Source organism: Bidens hawaiensis, unplaced genomic scaffold, assembly GCF_021521415.1.
Source record: "Bidens hawaiensis isolate Kalapana, Puna unplaced genomic scaffold, B.hawaiensis_p1.1 tig00031792_1, whole genome shotgun sequence".
NCBI classification, from domain to species: Eukaryota; Viridiplantae; Streptophyta; class Magnoliopsida; order Asterales; family Asteraceae; genus Bidens; species Bidens hawaiensis.
In genome coordinates this window covers 127,419-149,653 of record NW_027495376.1, presented here as the reverse complement: position 1 = coordinate 149,653, position 22,235 = coordinate 127,419, and the positions used below count along the sequence as shown (strand labels likewise).

At 40.0% G+C, this 22,235-nt stretch overlaps 1 protein-coding gene across 1 annotated transcript; it reads right to left on the bottom strand.

Moving 5' to 3' along the window:
• Nucleotides 1-1,916: 1,916 nt before the first annotated feature.
• Nucleotides 1,917-17,219, bottom strand: LOC143582573 (uncharacterized). Its single transcript, XM_077065101.1, has 6 exons — nt 16,775-17,219; nt 3,259-3,531; nt 3,026-3,186; nt 2,846-2,951; nt 2,655-2,777; nt 1,917-2,070 (listed from the first exon to the last, which is right to left on the bottom strand). Exons 1-6 carry the CDS (start codon nt 16,964-16,966, stop codon nt 1,933-1,935), a joined length of 993 nt encoding a protein of 330 aa, XP_076921216.1. The 5' UTR covers nt 16,967-17,219; the 3' UTR covers nt 1,917-1,932.
• Between the last annotated feature and the right edge of the window lie 5,016 nt (nt 17,220-22,235).

Sequence of the window (22,235 nt, the reverse complement as noted above, 5' to 3'; positions counted from 1 at the left end):
GGTGCAATGCTTTATAAAAAATATTAACGTATAAAAAAGTTATGACCGTTTAAATTCCGTGGGTGAAGTTGGGTTAAAAGTGAAAATTAAAAGAGTATATAACTAAAAGCTTAAGGATCATAGTTGTAATTATTGTTTAAATTTACCTTAGAAGATACTATTTTTAATGATTTGAATTTGCACGTGATTTATTTCTTAAAAGACTATATTATCCTTTTCAATATGCTTTGTTGAGTTGTAAGTTATGTACTGAATTTTGTATTTTACTTAAAAGCAAACGTCTTAATTTGCCCATCTTTCACTCATTATATATAGTATAGATATAAGTGTGTGTTTATTTATCCGGATAATTGACGGGTCACTAATCGTCTGATCATCTTTATGAATATTGAATTGTGAGATGTTAGGCGAGCACGTCTTCAAATGAAAGCTAGTACTCAATATTGACCCGAATATAAGTGTGTGTGTTTTCATCTGGATAACTTACGGGGCATTGATCACCCGATGATCTTCATGAATATGGAATTGTGAGATGTTAGTTGAGCACATCTTCGAGTGAATAAGCTCATACTCAATCCTGACCCAAAGACCACCAACGGAAGAAAACCAACAATTTGTGAGAAAGCCCAGTGACCAACCCAAAATCTCTCCCTTTTAAATGAAGTTTTTCGGTGCCCCGCTTCAACAACTTGGACCGAGATCATAAACAGTAAAATAAAGTGAAAACATGATATTTTTTTTATGTGTTTCTTGATTGTTACATAGGTAAAAGCTTATTTGAAATGAATAGCGACATAGGATTCCTATGTTAGTTTTCGACATGCCCTGAAATTCAACCCGAACATGATATGGATATAATCAAGTTTGAGTTGACATATCTTACTTGTATGGGTGTGGGTGGGTGGGTGGGTGGGGGTGGGGCGAAAAAAATATATGTTAGATTTGAGCTTTTGGAGTAAGAGAGATCCAACCATATACAACTGATATTATTCAAATCTAATGGGATAATACTACACGTCTAAGCAAAATAGGGGGATCAAGCCCCCTTCTCACCACCTTATAGAAGCTCTGCTCCTATGTATAAAAAAGGTTGTGTTCGGAATGACTTGTTTAACCAATTTAGTTAAGCCATCAACTTGATTAACATGTTTAGAACTTGGTTATCATCTGCCAACCCATTAGCATGATTAGATAAGTGGGTTGAACAGGTAGTAAATGACACATTTACTATGTATAGCAAAAAAGGAATTGGTTATTTTGTTGGGTCTTTTTGTATAATAGTTTTAAGAACTTTTCTAAACTAACATAAATCATTATATAGATAGTGTAAGCCATTTTGTCTTATAAATAAAACCAGTTTCATAAATATAACACTTCATGTTTCGTACCAACTAATATTGTTCACTTCGCTCAACAGAAACTAACGACTTGGTTTTTTGTTACATTATAAGAGACTTACAAAAAAACAAACACACTCAACTATGAAACTATCAGCTGATCCACATTCAACATCTTTACTATTCATTGGTGATATGTGATTTGGTTTAAGGTTTTATAGTAACTTCCAAAAACCATTTGTTTCTAATAACATACAATTTCTAGATAAGAACGTAAAAATGCAGGCTTTTCTGTTATGAAAATGCTCAGTTATACGGTGTATAAATGCCAAACACAACAAATCAAAAAAGTCTATAACATGTTAGAAAATGAAAATCTAGATACAAATCAACACATCCAATAGTTCATTTTCATTTGATAACACCACCAACACACGAAACAGCCAATGATAGTTTCCGAACAGAAACTATACTTAGAACTTAGGGCGGTTAGAAACCTTATTATTTCCAAACCATCCTAAAAGGTTACCACCACAATCAAATGCAGGTCACTTTTTGTGCAATCGATTAGTGAACTCAAGGAATCTTATACAAGTCACTTTTTGTGCAATCGCGATTCGGGTGTGTTGTGTCTCAAAGGAGACAATGCTTGCCTCGGCGAACCGGATTCAATGAAGTCGAGTTTGTTCTCAATTGGACTGCAATCTCTAGGACTAGACTTCCTTTTATTATTCTGCACAAAGATTCATATTATACCAGTTAAACAAAGGAGCATTTTCTTATATACAAACTAACTAAAGATATCATATATGGCCTTACAAAGTAGTAAATATATCGAATGTACTCTATTCATTAAAACAATTTAAAAAATGACTGCTTTCCCCTTACTTTTAGTAACTTTAAAATTTCATATGTGCCCATCTTTAACCTCAGATATTTTATAGTTACCCCTTTAGCTAAAATTATTTTTACCCATAAACAATAGCTTTCTCAAGATATCAGATTATCATTTGATTATACCTAGTTCAATTATGTGATTTGAACATACAAATTAGATTGCTCGATTACCGGTTCGCTTGCTTATCGGCCATGTTAATCTAAATCCAAATTAAAAATAGGGCTTAAACATATATAGTGGAAAAACGGTAGAGAATGGTCAGTAAGTAAAAAATTATTAAAAGTTGGGCATATATATGATATTTTTAGTTTTGATCAAGTATATATAGAAATTTTCAAGTTTTTAAGGGTATATATGAAACTAATACTTCCTTAAAAAGATGTTTCAGTTAAAAACACTATCTTGGTTAGATGACTCACCTTCAATGATGCACTATTATTCTTTCCTCCAGAATTGCTTAACTGTCTTTCGTTTCGGATTAACTTCATCAATCTCCTGTTCTCCTTATCCAATATGTTGTTCTCTTCAAACAAGACTTTGACCTAGTCAAACCCAGGTTTAGTTAGTCATAAGAACTCACAAACACACACACACACACACACACACAAACCTCTTCTTCAGCTGTGGTGAGATTACTCCTTATATGATCCTTTTCATTCTGCAGTATCTTCACTGTTGAAGCTAATGCTAAAACCTTTTGAGTTGATGGCTTTAAACTACAACAAAGTTAAAATTTTTATAAATTTGACAACTTTAATACTGAAGATTAAAGAAACTATTTAACACAAACCTTTCCCAGATTTCCAACATCTTTTGGCAAACTTCCACCCCTTTATTTGCTTCTAAGAAAGAGCGTGCGGTTGATGCCACGTCATCTTTGTTGACCAAAGTTGATAACAATGTATCAACAAGATAACTTTCAGTAGATACAGTTTTTGTAATCTCACCAACCTTAAATCAAGAAAAATGTTTCTTACTACTAATAAGAACTCAAAAAGGTAAAATTCAAATGAAGATAATTACCTGTTTGTCCTCAGAATGATCCTTATAGAACATCAGTTCTTTTGACAGTTTAGTTAACTCTTGTTCTAAATCATGAACACGTGTTTCTGCCTCCTTTGCTCGGTTATCAGCTTCATTTCCAAAGTCCATTAACGCTTCTCGATCATGATCGTATAATGAACACTCTTTCTCCCATTTATTGAATTGAGTTAACAAATTAGCACATTCTATTGCTAATTTCTGATTTTCTTCCACAAATTTCTTTACAGCTTGTGCATTAAGGGTTGATTCAGCCTGCATAAAATTCAATGTAAGAAAAATAAATTAAAAAACCTAAAAAATTATCGTAATTAGAAGACAGTAAGACACTGCTTCATCACAAAAAGAAAAACATTTAGGCTTTTGACGCCAAATTTAAAACTACTAACAAACTGAACAGCAACATGTTTAACTCAAGAATCAAGATTATTGTGGATGAGTGGTTCTACTTTGAAACTTTACACCTACAAGTCCTACTTTTACAATATGCTAAAAGTGTGAAAATTAGTATGCTAACCTCAAAGTAATGATCATAAAAGGTGAAATAAACGATTTTCTAAGGGGTGATCAGGTGTGTGTCTCTGCAGGTTCTAAGAGTGATATTTCGACTTCCATATTTTGATTATAGCTAGGTGAAGGGGTATGCACCCGCCTTAACATCGAGCGGGGCGGGTCAACCCACAAGATATAGACAAGAGGCTTGAAAACCTATGCGCAAGCGCATGGATGTCATGAAGACACAAAGCCAAAACCTATGCGCAAGCGCATGAAACATCTGCGCGTGGCGCATATCACATATGCACACAACACACACATTTAGTGTGAGAATAAAGAGAAGACCCTGCGCATCCCCGGGATAGGCGCATAAAGGCCGCGCGTAAGCGACACACAACAAATGAGACAATAGTCTAATCCAAATCAGGATAAGGACAACCATGATTGTACTCATCAGACAACCTTCCAGAAGGTATCTTTTAAGGAATAAAGAATGTGCTGATGTTGACAGCTGCCAATGAAGGGTGGACAACTCAGCAAAGCCCATGTGCCACCACGTGATGGCACATGGGTCAGGTGAAAGACCTTGGTCAGAGAATAATCAATGAAAAAGCACCAGGTGTCCTAAGTACACGTGGCGCGAAGCAACAGGAGGAGGCCAAAAAGGCCCCAATGGGGTCTGAGCCAAATCATTGGAAACCCTAATACTATAAATACCACACCACCTCCACAGTTGGAGGGGGGCAAGAAAATATACTCTAACTCCTTTACTCATTTTCACATCTTGATTATCCTCTCCTACAATATCTGATTCTCACACCGGAGGGTTACCCCAAAGAAGACCCCTCTGTCCCTTTCTGAGGGGTAAGCTCACGGTACTGTTCGTTTTGTAGGTGGAAGAACTCGTATCTAGGAAAACCATCGGTGATATAGCACACTCGTACCCGAGGAACGTTGATCGTATACAAGTAAGTCGATACACGCTTCTTCATTGGCCCCATCACCTGTTACAACGGCAACAAAACCACTATTTCATCAACTTTCTCTCTGAAAATCTTCACCATGGTTTCCGGTGTTCGAAACAACGATCAAGTTCTGGAGGATAATGAGCATGAGGATGTTAATGAGGGACATCAGGTTCTGAGGGCGCCGCGTGACACTGCGCGCACCACCAGTAACCATCCCTTCAACACAACACCTCATAATCAAACTGAAACTCCCCCAGATGATCTCACGTTCCAAAATCTGACTGGTACAAAACAAAAAGGACCAATGGGCCCAGAAGTTGAAACCAATGACCCTAAAGAATGGCTCATAAACGAACAACGGCGTTTAATGGACAAATACAATGAGTTGGTAAAACACAAAAAGTTAGGCGATTTAACACAAAGGCTCGCATTTGATAAACAAACCATTCAGGGAACAACAAAAAAGACGCGCGCGCTGGAAGACGGTCATTCTGTTCACACCGAACAAGCTGATATTAGTGATGAGGAAGAGGTGCACAGCATGAAGAAGACGCGAGATACTCATGCAGGAAGTTCACAGCTTCGCGCACACATGCACATAGCACCTGGAACCAAAGCTGATATGGATTTATACACACCATACAACCCACAAGTGAAAGGGCAAGTGGACGTAACCATACCATATAGGCCAGCCATCTTGGTAAAACATTCAAAATTCGCTGAGCGCATTGCGAAGGCTCCCATTCAACACAAAACCAAGATGCCAAGTGGTTTAGGCAAGTACGATGGTACAATAGATCCAGATGATTTCTTACAAGGTTTTTATAACACTGGAAACTTAGAAAGCTGGACGATGCCAACATGGTGTCACATGTTTGCTCGCTGCCTCACGGGTGCAGCGCGTGTCTGGTTCGAAAGCTTGCCGACAGGACAAATCGATGGGTTCGAAGAGCTATTGGAAAAGTTCCAGGCTCACTTTGTACAGCAGCTCAGACACACGTGCGACCCCGATGACATCATGCACTTCGTACGCAGGAATGATGAAACCATTGAAGACTACATAACTCGTTTCAATCAAGAATCTCTTGCAATTGGAGGCATCACTGAACAACTCTTGTGCGTGGCCTTTATACAAGGTGCGCGCAGTGATCAACTCCGCAGAGCTCTCGTGAGCAGAGAAGGCATGCCAACCACTTGGGCTAAGCTTATGGAAGCATCGCGAATCTTCGCGCGAAATGAAAAACAAATTGCCCAAGACAGAGCAAGAGATAAAGGGCATCAAACAGAAGCACCACGCAACAATGAAAGGAGGGGCAAACAAAACTCCATATGGTCCAGGTTGCAACAAACCAATTATTCTCCTGCAGAAAAGCAAGCGCAACAAAGTTCACCCCAACCCCAAAAAGACATTCTTAATCGCGGAGAAGGTGACAAGAAGGAAGGCGGCATAGAGCCTAACAGACCTCTACCAAGAATATGGACTCCCCTCACCAAAACGCCTTCGCAAGTGTTAAGCACAGAGAATGTCCATTTTAAAAACCCCAGGCCATTACTCCATAAGGGACCACCGAACAGTGGCAAATATTGTGAGTTTCATAAATCCACAGGGCACAACACCGATGCATGCCATCATTTGAAGGATGCGATCGAAAAAGATGTGAAATCAGGCAAGTTGGCTCACCTGGTAAAAAATCCAAGACCAGAGAACGAACAACCAGACGGAGCCTCAGCCAGTAAAAAATTCAAAAGAATCTGTGTAACTGAAGGAAGAAGGCAAGGGCAAGGATCGAGGAAGAGAAGCGCGCAAATCCAAGGGGATTGGCGCGAGCAACAAGTAATCTTTCCAAGAATCAGAGGATGCCCGTCTATCAGCAGTCCTCTAGTCATCACTGCACACATCGCTCATTATGAGGTGTCAAGAGTTCTGGTGGACACCGGTAGTAAGTAAGACATCATGTATGAGCAATGTTTCAGGAAGTTGGATCCAGCAGACCAAGCAAGGCTCGAAGTTGTGAGTGCACCAATCTCGGGTGTCTCAAACGAAATTATTCACCCCCTAGGTCAGATACAATTCGAACTAACTATGGGGGATGAGAAGCACAAGCGAGCTGAAATTGTCAACTTCCTGATCTTGCCCACCACTTCATGCCATAGTATGATCTTGGGTAGAGGAACGATTGCCCAATTCAACGCCATACCGTCACCAGCGCATGGCGCGTTGGGGTTCCCAACACCAACAGGAGTAACATTTGTGTACCGAGATCATTTATGCGCAGTAATAAGTATACCTCGAGAGGGGAGAATGAAGCTTCCAGTGGCAAACAACGCGCCAGAGGAATGGATTCTCAACCCAAAATTCCCAGAACAAACAATCACAATCGGAGCTACGATATCAGATGACACAAGAGTGAGAATGAAAAGATTGCTCACAACGTATATGTCAGTCTTCGCGTGGCAACATTCTGATATGACTGGGGTTCCGCGAGACCTGGCGCAGCACTCTCTCAACACATTCAAGTCCGTGGAGCCAATTTCTCAAAAGAAAAGAGTCATGGGAGACGAGAAGACAAAGGCCATGAATGAGCAAGTAGAAGATCTAGTGCGCGCGAATATCATTCGCCCAATACGATATCAAACATGGGTAGCCAATCCTGTGATGGTAAAGAAGAGCAATGGATCATGGAGAATGTGCATTGATTTCAAGGACCTCAACAAGGCGTGTCCAAAAGATTGTTACCCCCTCCCAAACATTGACATGAAGGTGGACTCTGTGGTGCCGTTTAAGCTCAAATGTTTCCTGGAAGCCTATAAGGGCTATCACCAAATTCAAATGGCACCACAGGATGAAGACAAGACTGCTTTCAGAACTGACAAGGATGTTTTCTGTTACACAAAAATTCCATTTGGTTTGAAGAATGCAGGAGCCACTTACCAAAGACTCATGGGTGCAATTTTCAACGAGCAGATTGGAAAAAACTTAGAAGTCTACGTGGATGATTTGGTGATTAAAAGCAGGGAGGAAAAACAAATGCTCAAAGACATCGAAGAAACCCTTTGGCACCTAAAGGAAGTAAACATGAAGCTCAACCCGAGCAAATGCACATTCGGCGTGGAAGAAGGGAAATTTCTCGGCGTAATGGTCACCAAGGATGGTTTCAAGGTGAACCCAGAGAAGGTGGAGGCTATCCTCGGCATGCCCTCACCATCCACCATGAAGGAAGTTCAAAAGTTGAATGGTAGATTGGTATCAATTAACAGGTTCCTAGCAAACCATGCAAGCAAATCTACCCCATTCATTAACACATTGAGAAATTGCTTAAAGAAAAGCTAATTCAAGTGGACGCCTGAGGCCGAGCAAGCTTTCAGTGAGATAAAAGAATGTCTGATAAATCTGCCTGCGCTCACAGCTCCACTACCTGGTGAAACTTTAACGTTGTACCTGTCAGCAGGAGAGCGCGCCATTGGCGCATTATTATTGGTGGATCGCAAGGGAATCCAAACACCAATTTATTATGTAAGTCGGGTGCTGACAGATCCTGAGACGCGCTACACCATCATAGAAAAGTTAGTTTTATCACTAACGCATGCGTCGCGCAAGATTCACAGATATTTCAATGGTCATTCTATTGAAGTCCTGACTGATTACAACATCCAGCAAGTCTTGCGACATCCCGCGCTCTCAGGAAGGCTGACAAAATGGGCGCTGGAATTAGGGGAGCACACGATCACCTATAAGCCTCGTCCAGCAATCAAGGGACAAGTCTTAGCTGATTTCATCGCAGAAATCCCTGAAGGAAAAGTCGAAGAGGCTCAGCGCGAAGTAGACCCTCCGCAAGCCAATAATGAAGAAAACGTTTGGAGATTATTCACTGATGGAGCTTCAAACAACGAAGGGTCCGGCGCAGGCCTCAAACTGGTGGATCCAGAAAATCATGAGTATACTTACGCAATCAGGTTGGATTTCAAGAGCACTAACAATGAAGCTGAGTATGAAGCCCTGCTGGCTGGTTTGCGCATCGCGCACAAGTTCGGAGTTAAAAAGCTAGAGGCTCATGTAGATTCATACCTGGTAGCAGCACAAGTCAATGGCCTTTATGATGCCAAAGAGAACACCATGCCTCTGTATCTAGAGCAGGCGAAGAAACTCACCGAACAATTTGACTTTTTCATAATCATACACATTCCGCGCAGTGAAAATAAGTCTGCCGACGCGCTAAGCAAGATGGCATCAACCAGCTTCGATCATTTTGGCAAAGATGTCAGGGTGGAAGTAATGAGCAACCCGTCAGTGGGAGCGAAATCTGTTCTTGTAATTCATACAACACCTTCATCATGGATAACTCCAATAATGGAATTCTTGAAGGAGGGAAAGGTACCAGACGATCGCGCACAGGCGAGGAAGATAAGACACAAGTCGCAGAACTACGAAATGCTCGATGGTACGTTATATCGACGCTCTTATCTTGGACCACTCATGAAATGCCTAGACGCTGAGGAAGCAAGCTATGTGATCAGAGAGATACACGAAGGAATCTGTGGAATACATGCTGGCCCACGCATGGTGGTCGCCAAGGCAATGAACGCAGGTTACTATTGGCCAGGTATGTACTTGGACGCGTTAAAAGAGATCCAAAAATGCAAAGCGTGTCAGAGCTATGCGCCAAATACCATGCGGCCAAAGAACAACTTGATCCCGGTGACCTCCGCATGGCCTTTCCACAAGTGGGCAATCGATATTGTGGGTCCCTTACCACAAGCGCCAGGGCGAGTAAAGTTTTTGGTAGTGGCAGTAGACTATTTCACAAAATGGGTTGAAGCCAAGCCACTGGAAAAAATCACAGCCGAGGCAATGAAGCAATTTATTTGGAGCCACATCGTATGCCGTTTTGGCCTGCCCATGGAAATCGTGAGCGACAATGGCAAACAATTCACTGACAGGAAGATATCCAGTTGGTTCAAGGAATTGCACATCAATCAAGTCTTCACTTCAGTATACCACCCTCAAGGGAATGGCCAAGTGGAACGCGCGAACCAAAGCTTGCTGAATGGGCTGAAGAAAAGGTTGGAGGGAGAGTCCCATGCATGGTTCGAGGAGTTACCTAATGTCCTGTGGGCGCACAGGACATTAAGCAAAACCAGCAATGGCGAGTCCCCGTTCAGCCTAACCTATGGAACAGAAGCTATGATTCCAGCAGAGATTGGATGCCCATCCTATAGAATGCTCATGATGAGTAAGACGGATAACGAGCAAGAAAGGAGGTTGGATCTCAATTTACTTGAGGGACGCAGAGAGGCGGCTATCATCAGTGAAGCCAAATACAAGAAAAAGCTAGAAAAATACTACAATCAGCGAGTGAAAGAATGCCACTTCAAGAAGAATGATTTTGTCCTTCGGAACAATGAAGCTAGTCGCGCAATACCCCCGGGAAAGATGTCTCCCAACTGGGAGGTACCTTATCAAGTCTCGGAAGAATTGGGAAAAGGCGCATACGCTTTAAAAGATTTAAATGGAAAGAAGATCCCGCGCACATAGAACGCAGCACAACTTAGAAAATGTTTCATGTAAAAGTTATCAAGTTTGTAATCAAGGCTTTTTAAGCCATTACGAATAATGATACGCTCTACTTTTTCTTAATATGCGTTCTATTACCTTTTGCATACATGTTTCACACTTCCCTTTATTAATTTTGAGCAATATGACAACATTGTATTGACATCAAACTAAAAATAAAACGAAGTAAAGCATACATGCGCGAGCTTCAAGCTCAGACGCGTTAACGAGTTTTAACTCTAAAACGTCAGGGCCTTAGCCCAATAATATGAGCCTTAGCTCAAATTACTCATAGCATCCATCCTACGTATTGCGCAGCTGGACCATAAAAAGACCTAAGCACAACTAAGACAAAGCACATGCCAAAACATACTTGTTAAGGTCTCAGGTCGGGGCCGCGCATGGGATTATAATGGATATAGGCAGAGTAACACATACTGACACGTAAAGGCTAAAAAACTCATTCATAATTCCCTATAATAAATGCACGATAACGTCGCGCAAAAGAGGAATAATGAAATGCCAAGGCACGTGTCAGCATATTCAGAATATCGCAAAATAACTTGAAATATGACAACTGTTAAGGATTAAGTAAAAATAATTTCCTTACAACCTTGTTCAAGTTTCAATGTGTAAGCATACCTTATATTCAACAAGCACACACATGCAATATAAAGAGATGAATTGGGAATGCGCAAGATGCGAATAAGGGAAAAACAAAATTTCATTTCGAAACATAGAAGTTTACAAATTTACAAATGATGAGGTAGAAACTACAAACACACAAAAAAAAAACAAAAAAAAAAAACAAGAAGGGCTTTTCAAGTCTCTATGTTAATATCAGCCTCTTCATCCTCCTCATCATTATTTCCTCCCTCAGCATCTGGCGCAACCCGCTCCTCGTCATCCCCAAACTTACCATAATCAAGCTGTTCGTCTTGAAAATAGTCGTCTTCTGTCATGATAGCGTCAGGAGTAGGTCCTTTGGCCACGCCAGAGCCGCTGGCAGAGGTAGCGTTGCCCGCGCCATCATCATTGCCACCAGTCCCTTCACATTCATCAAGTAATTTCTTTAAAGCGCCAAGATCGGGCTGGTTAGCAAGCGCGGCTATCTGCAAGTCACAAGGAACAGTATAAGTACCAAAGATTATGAAAATAAGTCAAGTAAACTCATTAAGGTTAAAATACCTGCTCAAGGATGGGAATTGGAGTATTCAAGTACTTCTCCCCCACCCCAGCCATGTCAGCGCAGACAGCGTCGAGCTGATAAGGGTAGTCGGATGGATTCTTCTTTAGCATGCCATATTCATAACCATCCTTAAACCTCTCAGCCCGACCCACCAAGCGCGACGCCGCATTACAGTCCATCACAAGGGTCTGAAACTCGTCTGAGTATTTCATGGCATAAGCGCAACGAGTCACACCCTGTGAAATCAGCCATTGACGGTCCTGCGCGAGGGAAGAAACAGACGTCTCAAGAGCAGGGATTTGAGAGTTTAATAACTTAACAGTTTCCTTGACTTGTTCTAGCTCTTCTTTGTCAGACGCTGCTGCCGCCAAGGCTTCATTCTTTTCCGCTCGCGCAGCATCGAGCTCTTTCTTCAGGCGTGCAACCTCAGTCTCCAATAAAGATTTTTCAGTATTAACCTGCGCAATAGTTTGGTCACGCGCCTCCACTGCCAACTCCCGGTCATGCGCTTGACGCGCGTACTTGGCCGCATCTGCCTCTGCCACTTGCAGTTTTTCCCGCGCAGCTTGCAGCTCAAGCCCGCGCTTCACAAAAGCAACGTTGGAACTTGCCCGGTTCTCGCTAAGTTCTGCTTGGAGTTTCTCAGCTTTCTCTCGGGCATCAGAAAGATTCTAAGCAGAAATCTTAGCCTCTTGCTTGGCCTCCGCAAGGGCATCACGTACCTTTATATAATCATTGCGAAGCTCTTGGGAGGCAGCAAAAAACGCAGACCCAGCAAAAAGGTGGTCATTAAGCAAATCCACGCGAGCGCGGTCCTCTTGAAACCTCCTTTCAGCTGGAGGAACAGAGTGAGCCCAAAAGTCTTCACATACTTCCAAGGATTGGAATGAGCTCTCTTCAGTGATACTCCAGCTCGAGCGGTATATGTGATCGGCTCCCTACAAACACAAAGCAACGCAAAGAAACGTTTTAGTTATCTAAACACTAACTTGGAAGTCTGCACAGCGGAGCAAAATAAACTTATACCTGAGGAGAACCGGCAGAAAGATTAGCGCCAGCTGATGAGCTCCTGCCTGCCCATGAGAAAAAGGCTGCGCCACGAAATCTCATGGCGCTATAGGGCTTACGCGGCCACCATCAGAACTTTCAAAATTAACCTCCTCATCATCCTCTATAACAGGTCTTTTCTCATGCGACTTGGAAGAATAAAAAATAGTCTCACGAGGAAGGGAGGTCTTGACGCTGTTAGAGCAGCGCGAAAAATAGTCTCCTGCTCCTTAGTGATCCCAATGAGGGGAGATTCAGTACTTGTTGGAGCAGGAGCAGAACTAACGGCGCCAGCGCTAGCAGTGCCACCAGCAGCTTGTGTGCCAGCTATAATTCCTATGAAAAAACCAACAAGGAGAAATGATTCATGACTTGAACTAAAGGAAAAAATCAGACAATCAAAGCGCAATAAATACCTTGGCGCACCGCAGTCCGCGAATTAAGCATCGCCATGAAGTCCATTTTCCCCCTTTTTGAGGGCAAAACAGAGGACTTCAAAACAACCTTCGGCATAGCCTTGGCCTTGGCACCTTGCTGCGCCTGAGGTTGAGCCACCAACGTTGCCGGCTCTACAAACATTTGAGTGAACAAAGCTTCATTAATAACTCTATCGGAATCACGCTCATAAAACCACAAAATATAAACAAAGTATACCTGTTGGAGAAGACGAAACAGCAGGCGCAGCACCGCTTCCCTTGTCTGCCGCGCGCAGAGATGAGGTGGCAGCACCATACCTCGTGTGGACTGGAGGACTGCCCACACCTTGAGGCAAAGAAGACGAGGAAAACTTGGAAGTAAAACCCTTGGTTTTCTCAAGTCCCTTCACTTGAGTAGGAGGAAGATTCTGGGCAACAGAGGCATCATCTTTTTTCTGTTTTTTACTGGCCCCTGCGCCAGTCTTGCCTTTAGCCTTGCGCTTGAGTTTTCGCGCTTCAGCTTCTTCCTCCTCCCTTTCCTCTTCCACATGCTCCAACTCATAATTAGCGAGCGCATCTACAATACGCGCAACAGAAATGTTAAAACCAAATTTGGTATTCTAAGGGCCTAAACACAAATACAAGGGCTTACCAGGCGCATCGCTGTCAAAGCAAAATTCTAAGTCGACAGGGATGAACATATCATCGAAGCGATCAGGGAAAGCAACTTCCCCAACGTTCATGGCGACAGAGCCACCTTCTGTATGCTCGTCATAGGCGGCGTGGATGTATTCCTTGCTTTCTGCATAAAACAAGACAAGTGATATCAGCAAAACGAATTATACTCGCGCAAAATTAATGCAATGAACAAACAACCCACCTGAGCCATCAACATGGATGACAGGCTCAGTCTCACTGTCAGTCCACCTCTTGCTCATACCAACCCCCACCAACGCTTCCTCGCAAATATTCTTGGCGGGGGATGGTTCAGCAGTTAATTTTTTAACCCACTCGCCAGATGGATTCTTAAGAACGTCATCATCCGCGGGCGCGGAAGTAATCGCGCGCACGGTCATACGAATGGGAATAACACCAGCCTTGATATAAAAGAATTTTTCAGCCCAGTCATGAAGGCTTTTGAAGGCAACAGTGCAGCACTTAACCTTCTGACTGCGCGGTGTGAATGAGAACCAAGAATCTTGGATTTTCGGCTTATAAAAATATTAAAAGCGCCGAGGGGTGGGCTCCTCGCGCTGAGCTTTGCACATGAACTCAAAATGATTCATGCGCACTAATCCACAGGGATGGACTTGAGATATATGAATCCCGTAAAATTGGAGGAGCGCACCTATAAACCTCGTCATCAGAAGACGAAGATTACAGTGGGTGAAAAAGTGAGAATATAAAGAGATATAGCCGGCGGGAGGATCCGCCGCCGTTTGCCCGGTCGCCGGGAGCAGACAACATACTCAGGGAGAAAACCCTGAGAAGCGACGAGATTATCAAAATTAGGTTGTTTCAACTTGCAGGGAATCTCATCCCATCTCTTCACTGCCTTGTTCTTCCCTCCCTCCTCCGACGAGGCCTCGGCAACCCGAGTACCCTTGCCGGTTTTCTTCAAAGTAGACATAACCACTGATTTTACACGGCCTTTACTAGGGGAAATTGTGGTGTCTGGGTTATCAGGCATACAATTGCGAATCGAACAATATGGTTACTTTAAGCACGGAATTCAGGGACAAAGACGAAAGCTCTTAATCGGAATATAAATGATAGGCAAAAGCTCTGAAAATGACAATGGAGATGAAGAAAAAACTGTTCAAAAGGTTTGGTTTTATAGGCCCAGGAGAGAGAGAGAGAAACAAGTAATAATCAGATCTACGCTCACGTGCCCCCACTCGCAGGCGTAGGTCAACATAAGCGCGATACGTGTTCCTGACACTGTATGAGGAGACGTGAAAAGCCACTGTAGCACCTCGAGCACACGAAAGGTCTGACACATAACATCTCCATCTCTGATGCATGTCAACACCAACCAACCACGTGCATTGACGATTCGTTTTAACCAAAGGGATGGAATTTCGCGCAACGCGCGTACAAGAAAAGAAAAAGAAAAAACAAGCCCTATTGAAAAAGCAAACTATTAAGTCTAATATCTATCTTACCTCGCTCGCGCGAGACAAGACACACATTAGACTGGGGGGGCTTGAAGGGGTATGCACCCGCCTTAACATCGAGCGGGGCGGGTCAACCCACAAGATATAGACAAGAGGCTTGAAAACCTATGCGCAAGCGCATGGATGTCATGAAGACACAAAGCCAAAACCTATGCGCAAGCGCATGAAACATCTGCGCGTGGCGCATATCACATATGCACACAACACACACATTTAGTGTGAGAATAAAGAGAAGACCCTGCGCATCCCCGGGATAGGCGCATAAAGGCCGCGCGTAAGCGACACACAACAAATGAGACAATAGTCTAATCCAAATCAGGATAAGGACAACCATGATTGTACTCATCAGACAACCTTCCAGAAGGTATCTTTTAAGGAATAAAGAATGTGCTGATGTTGACAGCTGCCAATAAAGGATGGACAACTCAGCAAAGCCCATGTGCCACCACGTGATGGCACATGGGTCAGGTGAAAGACCTTGGTCAGAGAATAATCAATGAAAAATCACCAGGTGTCCTAAGTACACGTGGCGCGAAGCAACAGGAGGAGGCCAAAAAGGCCCCAATGGGGTCTGAGCCAAATCATTGGAAACCCTAATACTATAAATACCACACCACCTCCACAGTTGGAGGGGGGCAAGAAAATATACTCTAAGTCCATTACTCATTTTCACATCTTGATTATCCTCTCCTACAATATCTGATTCTCACACCGGAGGGTTACCCCAAAGAGGACCCCTCTGTCCCTTTCTGAGGGGTAAGCTCACGGTACTGTTCGTTTTGTAGGTGGAAGAACTCGTATCTCGGAAAACCATCGGTGATATAGCACACTCGTACCCGAGGAATGTTGATCGTATACAAGTAAGTCGATACACGCTTCTTCACTAGGGATACGTAAGTGACTATACATACTCAATAATCAATCCACTATTCAAATTCTCCTTATTTGTACCCAAAATAGTAATAATCACTTTCAGCTAGGGGTGAGCAATAACCAAACCTAAAACAGATGTAATGAACCCAAGTTAACAGAATTAACCAAAAAACGGTAATCGTTTATTTACCCTCGATTAACCAGCAAACTAACCGAATAAACCGAACCGACTAACCAAAAACCGATTGCTTAATAAAACAGATCAACCGATGACTTCAGTTTTGGTTTAGGCTAATAACTGAACCAAACCGTGCACACCCCTACTTTCAACCACAAGATAAACAGTAAAAATGAAATTCAAAACAAACCCTAAATACCTAGAACAATAACTGAGTATAGTCAAAGCAAGGTAAATTGCAATTATCAAACCCTAACCTATCAACTAATAACAAGCAAGTGAATTTAAAAGAAACATTTACCAAACCATTTAATAAATACAACCCTATACACAAATTCAATGTAACAAGAATATCAATCTACCTAAAACATTTCGGTCAAAATTGGTCAAATTTCGGTCAAAATCGGTCATATTTCAGTCAAAATCGGTCAACATTGGTCAAAATCAACACAACCCATAATCATCATAATCACTTTTAATCACACCAATAAACAGTTAAAATCCAATTCAATTCAAACCCTAATCAACCAACTCATAACAAACAACTGAAATTAAAATAATAATAATAATAATAATAATAATAATAATAATAATAAATACAAACCCTAACACGTTCAATGAGTTCATCTTTCTCATTCAATTTGGCCTTCAAATACCAATACTGCTCCCGTAGCTCCCGCTCCGTGTCCTCGGAAGCTCGAAGCTTTAACTCGAGCGTCCGTTTCGATACCGGAAGCCCGAGCGAGTGATCGATGGATTCTCGGATGAATTCATCGGTTTGTTGTGGAAGATCCATGTGTTGTTGATGAAATTGGAACCCTAGATCGGTTAATTGTGGAGTTAATTGGTACAAATAAGACAGAGATTAGGTGAAGATTGAGAGGATTGGGTATGAAATTGGGATATTATTATTATTATTATGGATTATGGATTAGGGTTTTGTTTGAATTTGGGGAGAGCCGTTAGAAAAAGTGGTGGGCGCTTTTTAACATTTTCAAAATGTTTGGGAGTTTGCGATGGCCGGACTCGTATAGACAGGATAATTATTTGGGTCGTACCAAAATTCTCATAAGTTCGTGTGACGGGTATTATTCGACATGATACAGTACACGGACATAATATTCTAACAAAACAGATATATAAAGGACTTTATGTTTATTTATCTCGTATAGGCTCATGCTATTAGTATGACTTAATCTGGTAAATTAAAATTAATGGATTTTGTTAGGCGATACTATTCATACTGGTACTACTGGTTTGGACCCGACTTGTATAATTAAATGGATCTGGTTTGGGGAGATATTATTCATATTGGGTCGAGTGGTATGGCGAATGTTGTATAAACTGGTCAACGGGTGTCAAACACAAAGCTGACAAAAGTTGACACTTATGTAGTATGATTAGGGATTTATTTGAAACTGAGGGAGAGCCGTTAGAAAGGGGGGGGGGTTGAGCGTATTATGGCATTTTTAAATATCGTGAATTTGCATTGATCGGACTCATATAGATAGGGTAAGTATTTGGGTCGTACTGAGATTCTCACATATTCGTAATTATTTGACATGAATATAATTTTCTAATGAAACGAATATATAAAGGATTATATGTTTGCTCATATTGTATGGGCTCTTGCTACTATTATGACATAATCTCGTAAAAAAATCAAATGGATTTCGTTTGGTCTAACACTACTAGTTTGGACTCTGCTCGTAAATTTAAATGAATTCGGAATGGGGCGATACGACTCATATTGGGTCGAATACTCGAATCGTATAGCAAACGCATATAAACCGGTCAATGATTGTCTTACACAAAAGTTGACAAAAGCTAATGCATGTACGACTCGTGTAGGCGAAGTTGGGGGTAGGAAACATGAAATAACAAGGTGGGTGGGTGAATAGCTAAAGCTTTGCAAATTTAGCCCCTATCTACGTAAATGTGTTTGGCTTACTTATAAAGCTATTCAACTTTGAATTGAAGAACTTAAGCTTTATGAGTTATGACACTCAAGTTAATAATAATAATAATAATCCTTGACAAATGGGCCAAGTCCAGGCCCAACTATTTGGGTGGCGGCAGCAGCCGGTAATTAAGGTTCCGGCCCTTGGGTTTTGGCCTTTTGGGTGTTAAGATTTGCATGGGATGATGGTACGTGCATGGGAAGCTCAAGTTGGGTCGAGTGGTTCACGATAACGACGTAGGATGAGGTGTTAATTTGAGTTTGGCGACGATTGGAGGACTGTGGGCGCATTCTTGTGTCGTTAGTCGTTACTACCTGGATTTATTTTATCCATTCATGTCGCGGGTTCGAACCACTGGTTTGCTATCAGCCTATAATGCAACTTTGTTATATCTCCACCAAAAATTTATATATTGTTTCCTAAGTTCCTTTATTTTGTTGTTTAATTGGTTGAAGGGTCTAGCTTGTTGGGCCTTATGCTAGTTTTTTGTTTGAAATAGAAGATGTTCACAAAACCAGTAGTGGAGTGGCTTGCTATTTTCAAAAAAGTTATTTGTTGGGCATAAGTTTAGGGTGTGCTTGTGTTTGCAGGTTAGGACGATGTTTGTCACACCTGGTCTTAAGGGTCTATGTGTGTGACCATAGTTTGTACAGTTTTGTAAGTACATCAGAGTTCATTTTATTGCAGAAAAATTTGTTTGAATAGAATGTCACTTTATACAAAAGTATTCTCTTAATTCCTACCTACGCATTAACCCCCTCGTAACTTAAACTCCCCAATTTTAGTTCATACTTCCGTTACTTTAAAGTCATTGTTATTCTAAATAATAAGGATTAACTTATACGTATCAAAATTAACCAACGTCAGGCTTCCATAAAAAAACTAATTTAGAAGGGTCTTCTTCCAACTAATAAAGATTTGTTTGCAATTGACATATGAAATTGAGCAAAATTTTGCAATACATACACACATATGTATATGAAATGTATTCTTTTGTGTTTGTGTGAAAATTAAGTTATTTATAAACAATTATAACGGATGAAAAGCAAATGACAGTGACAACCTTAATTAGCAACCATCCTAATCAATTAACATTTGAAATTAAGATTTAGATTTGTACCATGAGAATCGAACAATGTATGTAATCATAAAAGGACATTTTCATGCATGTTTTTATTTTTATTTTAATTGATTTGTAACATGAAGCTAAATTATCTCATTTCATTTCATGGAAAGGACCATCAAAATATATCCTTGTGAATTTATGTCGTCCAAGGCGATCTTATAATAGTAAAAAGAGAATCCTTTGATTTCGTGCAACATTTAGTTTTATTAAGAAAACATATAGCAAACAAATTAAAATATTAAATTTGTATCAATACATATTCATTTTTTTTTTTTGAAAAGCAATACATATTCATTTGATATGAAACCAAATATCCACACTTTTAACAAAAGAAAATAATATGTTTTTTTAAAACGCAAAAAAAAATATTATAGTGGGCCATAATTAAAGAAAATTAAAATATATAGTTTGTATAAATACATCCCCATTTGCAATAATGTTTATTTAGTTTTCTTAATCTATAAATTTGTTTATCTTGATATTATTAATGTAATAATGAATATTTTAATTTTGTAAATAATAGTGGGTCATAATTATAAAATAAATGTTACTAACAATGCTGTTAATTTCTCTCTTCTTTCACAACACTAATTATATTATTGTTTTAAATTAGTGATATTTGTATGTAAAAATCTTAATTGTCTCTTAAAAATTAGTGTTAAATCACTTTCGTTTCATAATAATTCTGGAACCGTCACTGTTTGTCACAATATTATAGATAATAGAACAATATGTTGCCTTATTCAACAAATAGTATGGTTGCATGCATTCGTGTGAAAATAAACAATACCCAATTAGGGGTGTAACATTATTTGATTGACATACGATGTTACGTACAATATAAAGTAATTAATTTGCTTTTAACAAATAATATATGTGGGACCTTATGTTTTTACAAGATTAAGAAAGAATATTACAAGCATAAAAGAAAACATATTACAACCTTGATATTAAGATATAGTTTAAAATAATTGAGTAGAACAACATTATAGAACATGGATTCATTATTGATGTTAAAAGGAGTGTTAATTTCACTATGGATTTAGCTTTTTCAGAATTTTAACCCAATGTGTACGGACATAAAGTGTTTCAAAAGTTCAATTATTACACTTTTTTGAGTTTAATTCTAAATACTTCATCTATTTATTAATACAGACTAAATTAATTACGTGTATCGTAACATAGTTTTATAAACTTCCATCTCTTCTTACAACTAAATGGGTAATAGACTCTAAGTCAGTAAGTACTGAATTTATTACGGTTTATTCGAGACAACCGTCAATCTCCCAAGAACATAAAAGAAGAAGAGAAAAGAGACCAAAAATAATAATTCTTTCTTATTTTTTTTTTCTTAAACTGGATTACAATATATATAGGAAAATAAAGACATAAAAATAGAAAAAGATAAACAAAGGAAACATAATTTGACTACAATGGAAACTAAATAAAAGATAAACTTTAATAATAATAATAATAATAATAATAATAATATTTTTGTAGGAGCGTATCAATTCCCGACCCCTTGAAAACGTCCTTGTCCTCAAGGACGGAATGTCGTTGCCATGGTGGTCGCCACTCGAGTCGTACAAAGGAAACATAATTTGACTACAATGGAAACTAAATAAAAGATAATAATAATAATAATAATAATAATAATAATAATATTTTTGTAGGATCGTATCAATTCCCGACCCCTTGAAAACGTCTTTGTCCTCAAGGACGGAATGTCGTTGCCATGGTGGTCGCCACTCGAGTCGTACAACGACAAGTGGGGCGGTCTCAACGTAGCACCACAGTGGCTGCCATTCGAGTCTTCTGGTGTTATTCGGGCCAATGTCAACGGACCACCACAAGGGGTGCAACACGGGTCGTCTTGTTGTACCTTTTAACGGTGTTGGCGCCAACGAACTAATTGTATTGTTGTAAATTTGATTGACATCTTTAGTAACCATCAACTTACAATTTTGTTGCTTATATTTACCAATTACATGCCCACCTAAGGTCATATCCTCCAATCCTTGAGTAACTTCCTCCTTAATAATGGTTTCATGATCAGACGTGGCAATTGCATTGACGGAACTAGAGTGAAATTGAGTAAGCATTGTTGTAGTAAAATCATCCCATGTGAGGAAGTCTGAACTCCGAAGCCAACCATTGAACCACTAGAATGGTTCATCATCAAAGGATTCAATGACATAGGGAAACCGCTCGTCGTCATAGATCGCGTAAAAAAGAAAATATCGTTCTGCTTGAGAGATCCATAGGGTGAGATTAGATCCGGTAAAACGAGGTAGTTGTGGATGCTCCCATAAGAGTTCTTCCAAAGTCATCTAGGCTAAGGCTCAATGAAAGCACCAATTGTTACGGTTTATTCGAGACAACCGTCAATCTCCCAAGAACATAAAAGAAGAAGAGAAAAAAGACCCAAAATAATAATTCTTTCTTATTCTTTTTTTCTTAAACAGGATTACAATATATATAGGAAAACAAGGACATAAAAATAGAAAAAGATAAACAAAGGAAACATAATTTGACTACAATGGAAACTAAATAAAAGATAAACTTTAATAATAATAATAATATTTTTGTAGGATCGTATCAGAATTAGTGCTGAATACGCGCATATGATGTTGATTGGTGGTGGAGGAGGTGGTGTGTGAGTGGCAGATTGACGATTATGGAAACGTGTGAAAGAGAGGGCAAAAGAGTAAAATTTTATTCAATATTATTTTGAAGCTTTGTGGGTAAGATTAAGATGTTTGTTGACTGATTCAAAGATGTCATTCTGGTAAACCAAAAGCATTTAATACTGATTGATTCAGAGATGATCTCTTAATAAAATCATTAAAAGACTACAAAACCGCCACTTATACTTTATCATCCAACTTAAATAATCAAACTATACTTAAATTGATACACACAGTAAGCCATCATAAAGTTGCAATTTATATACACATATAAAATTTCACGGTTTTTTT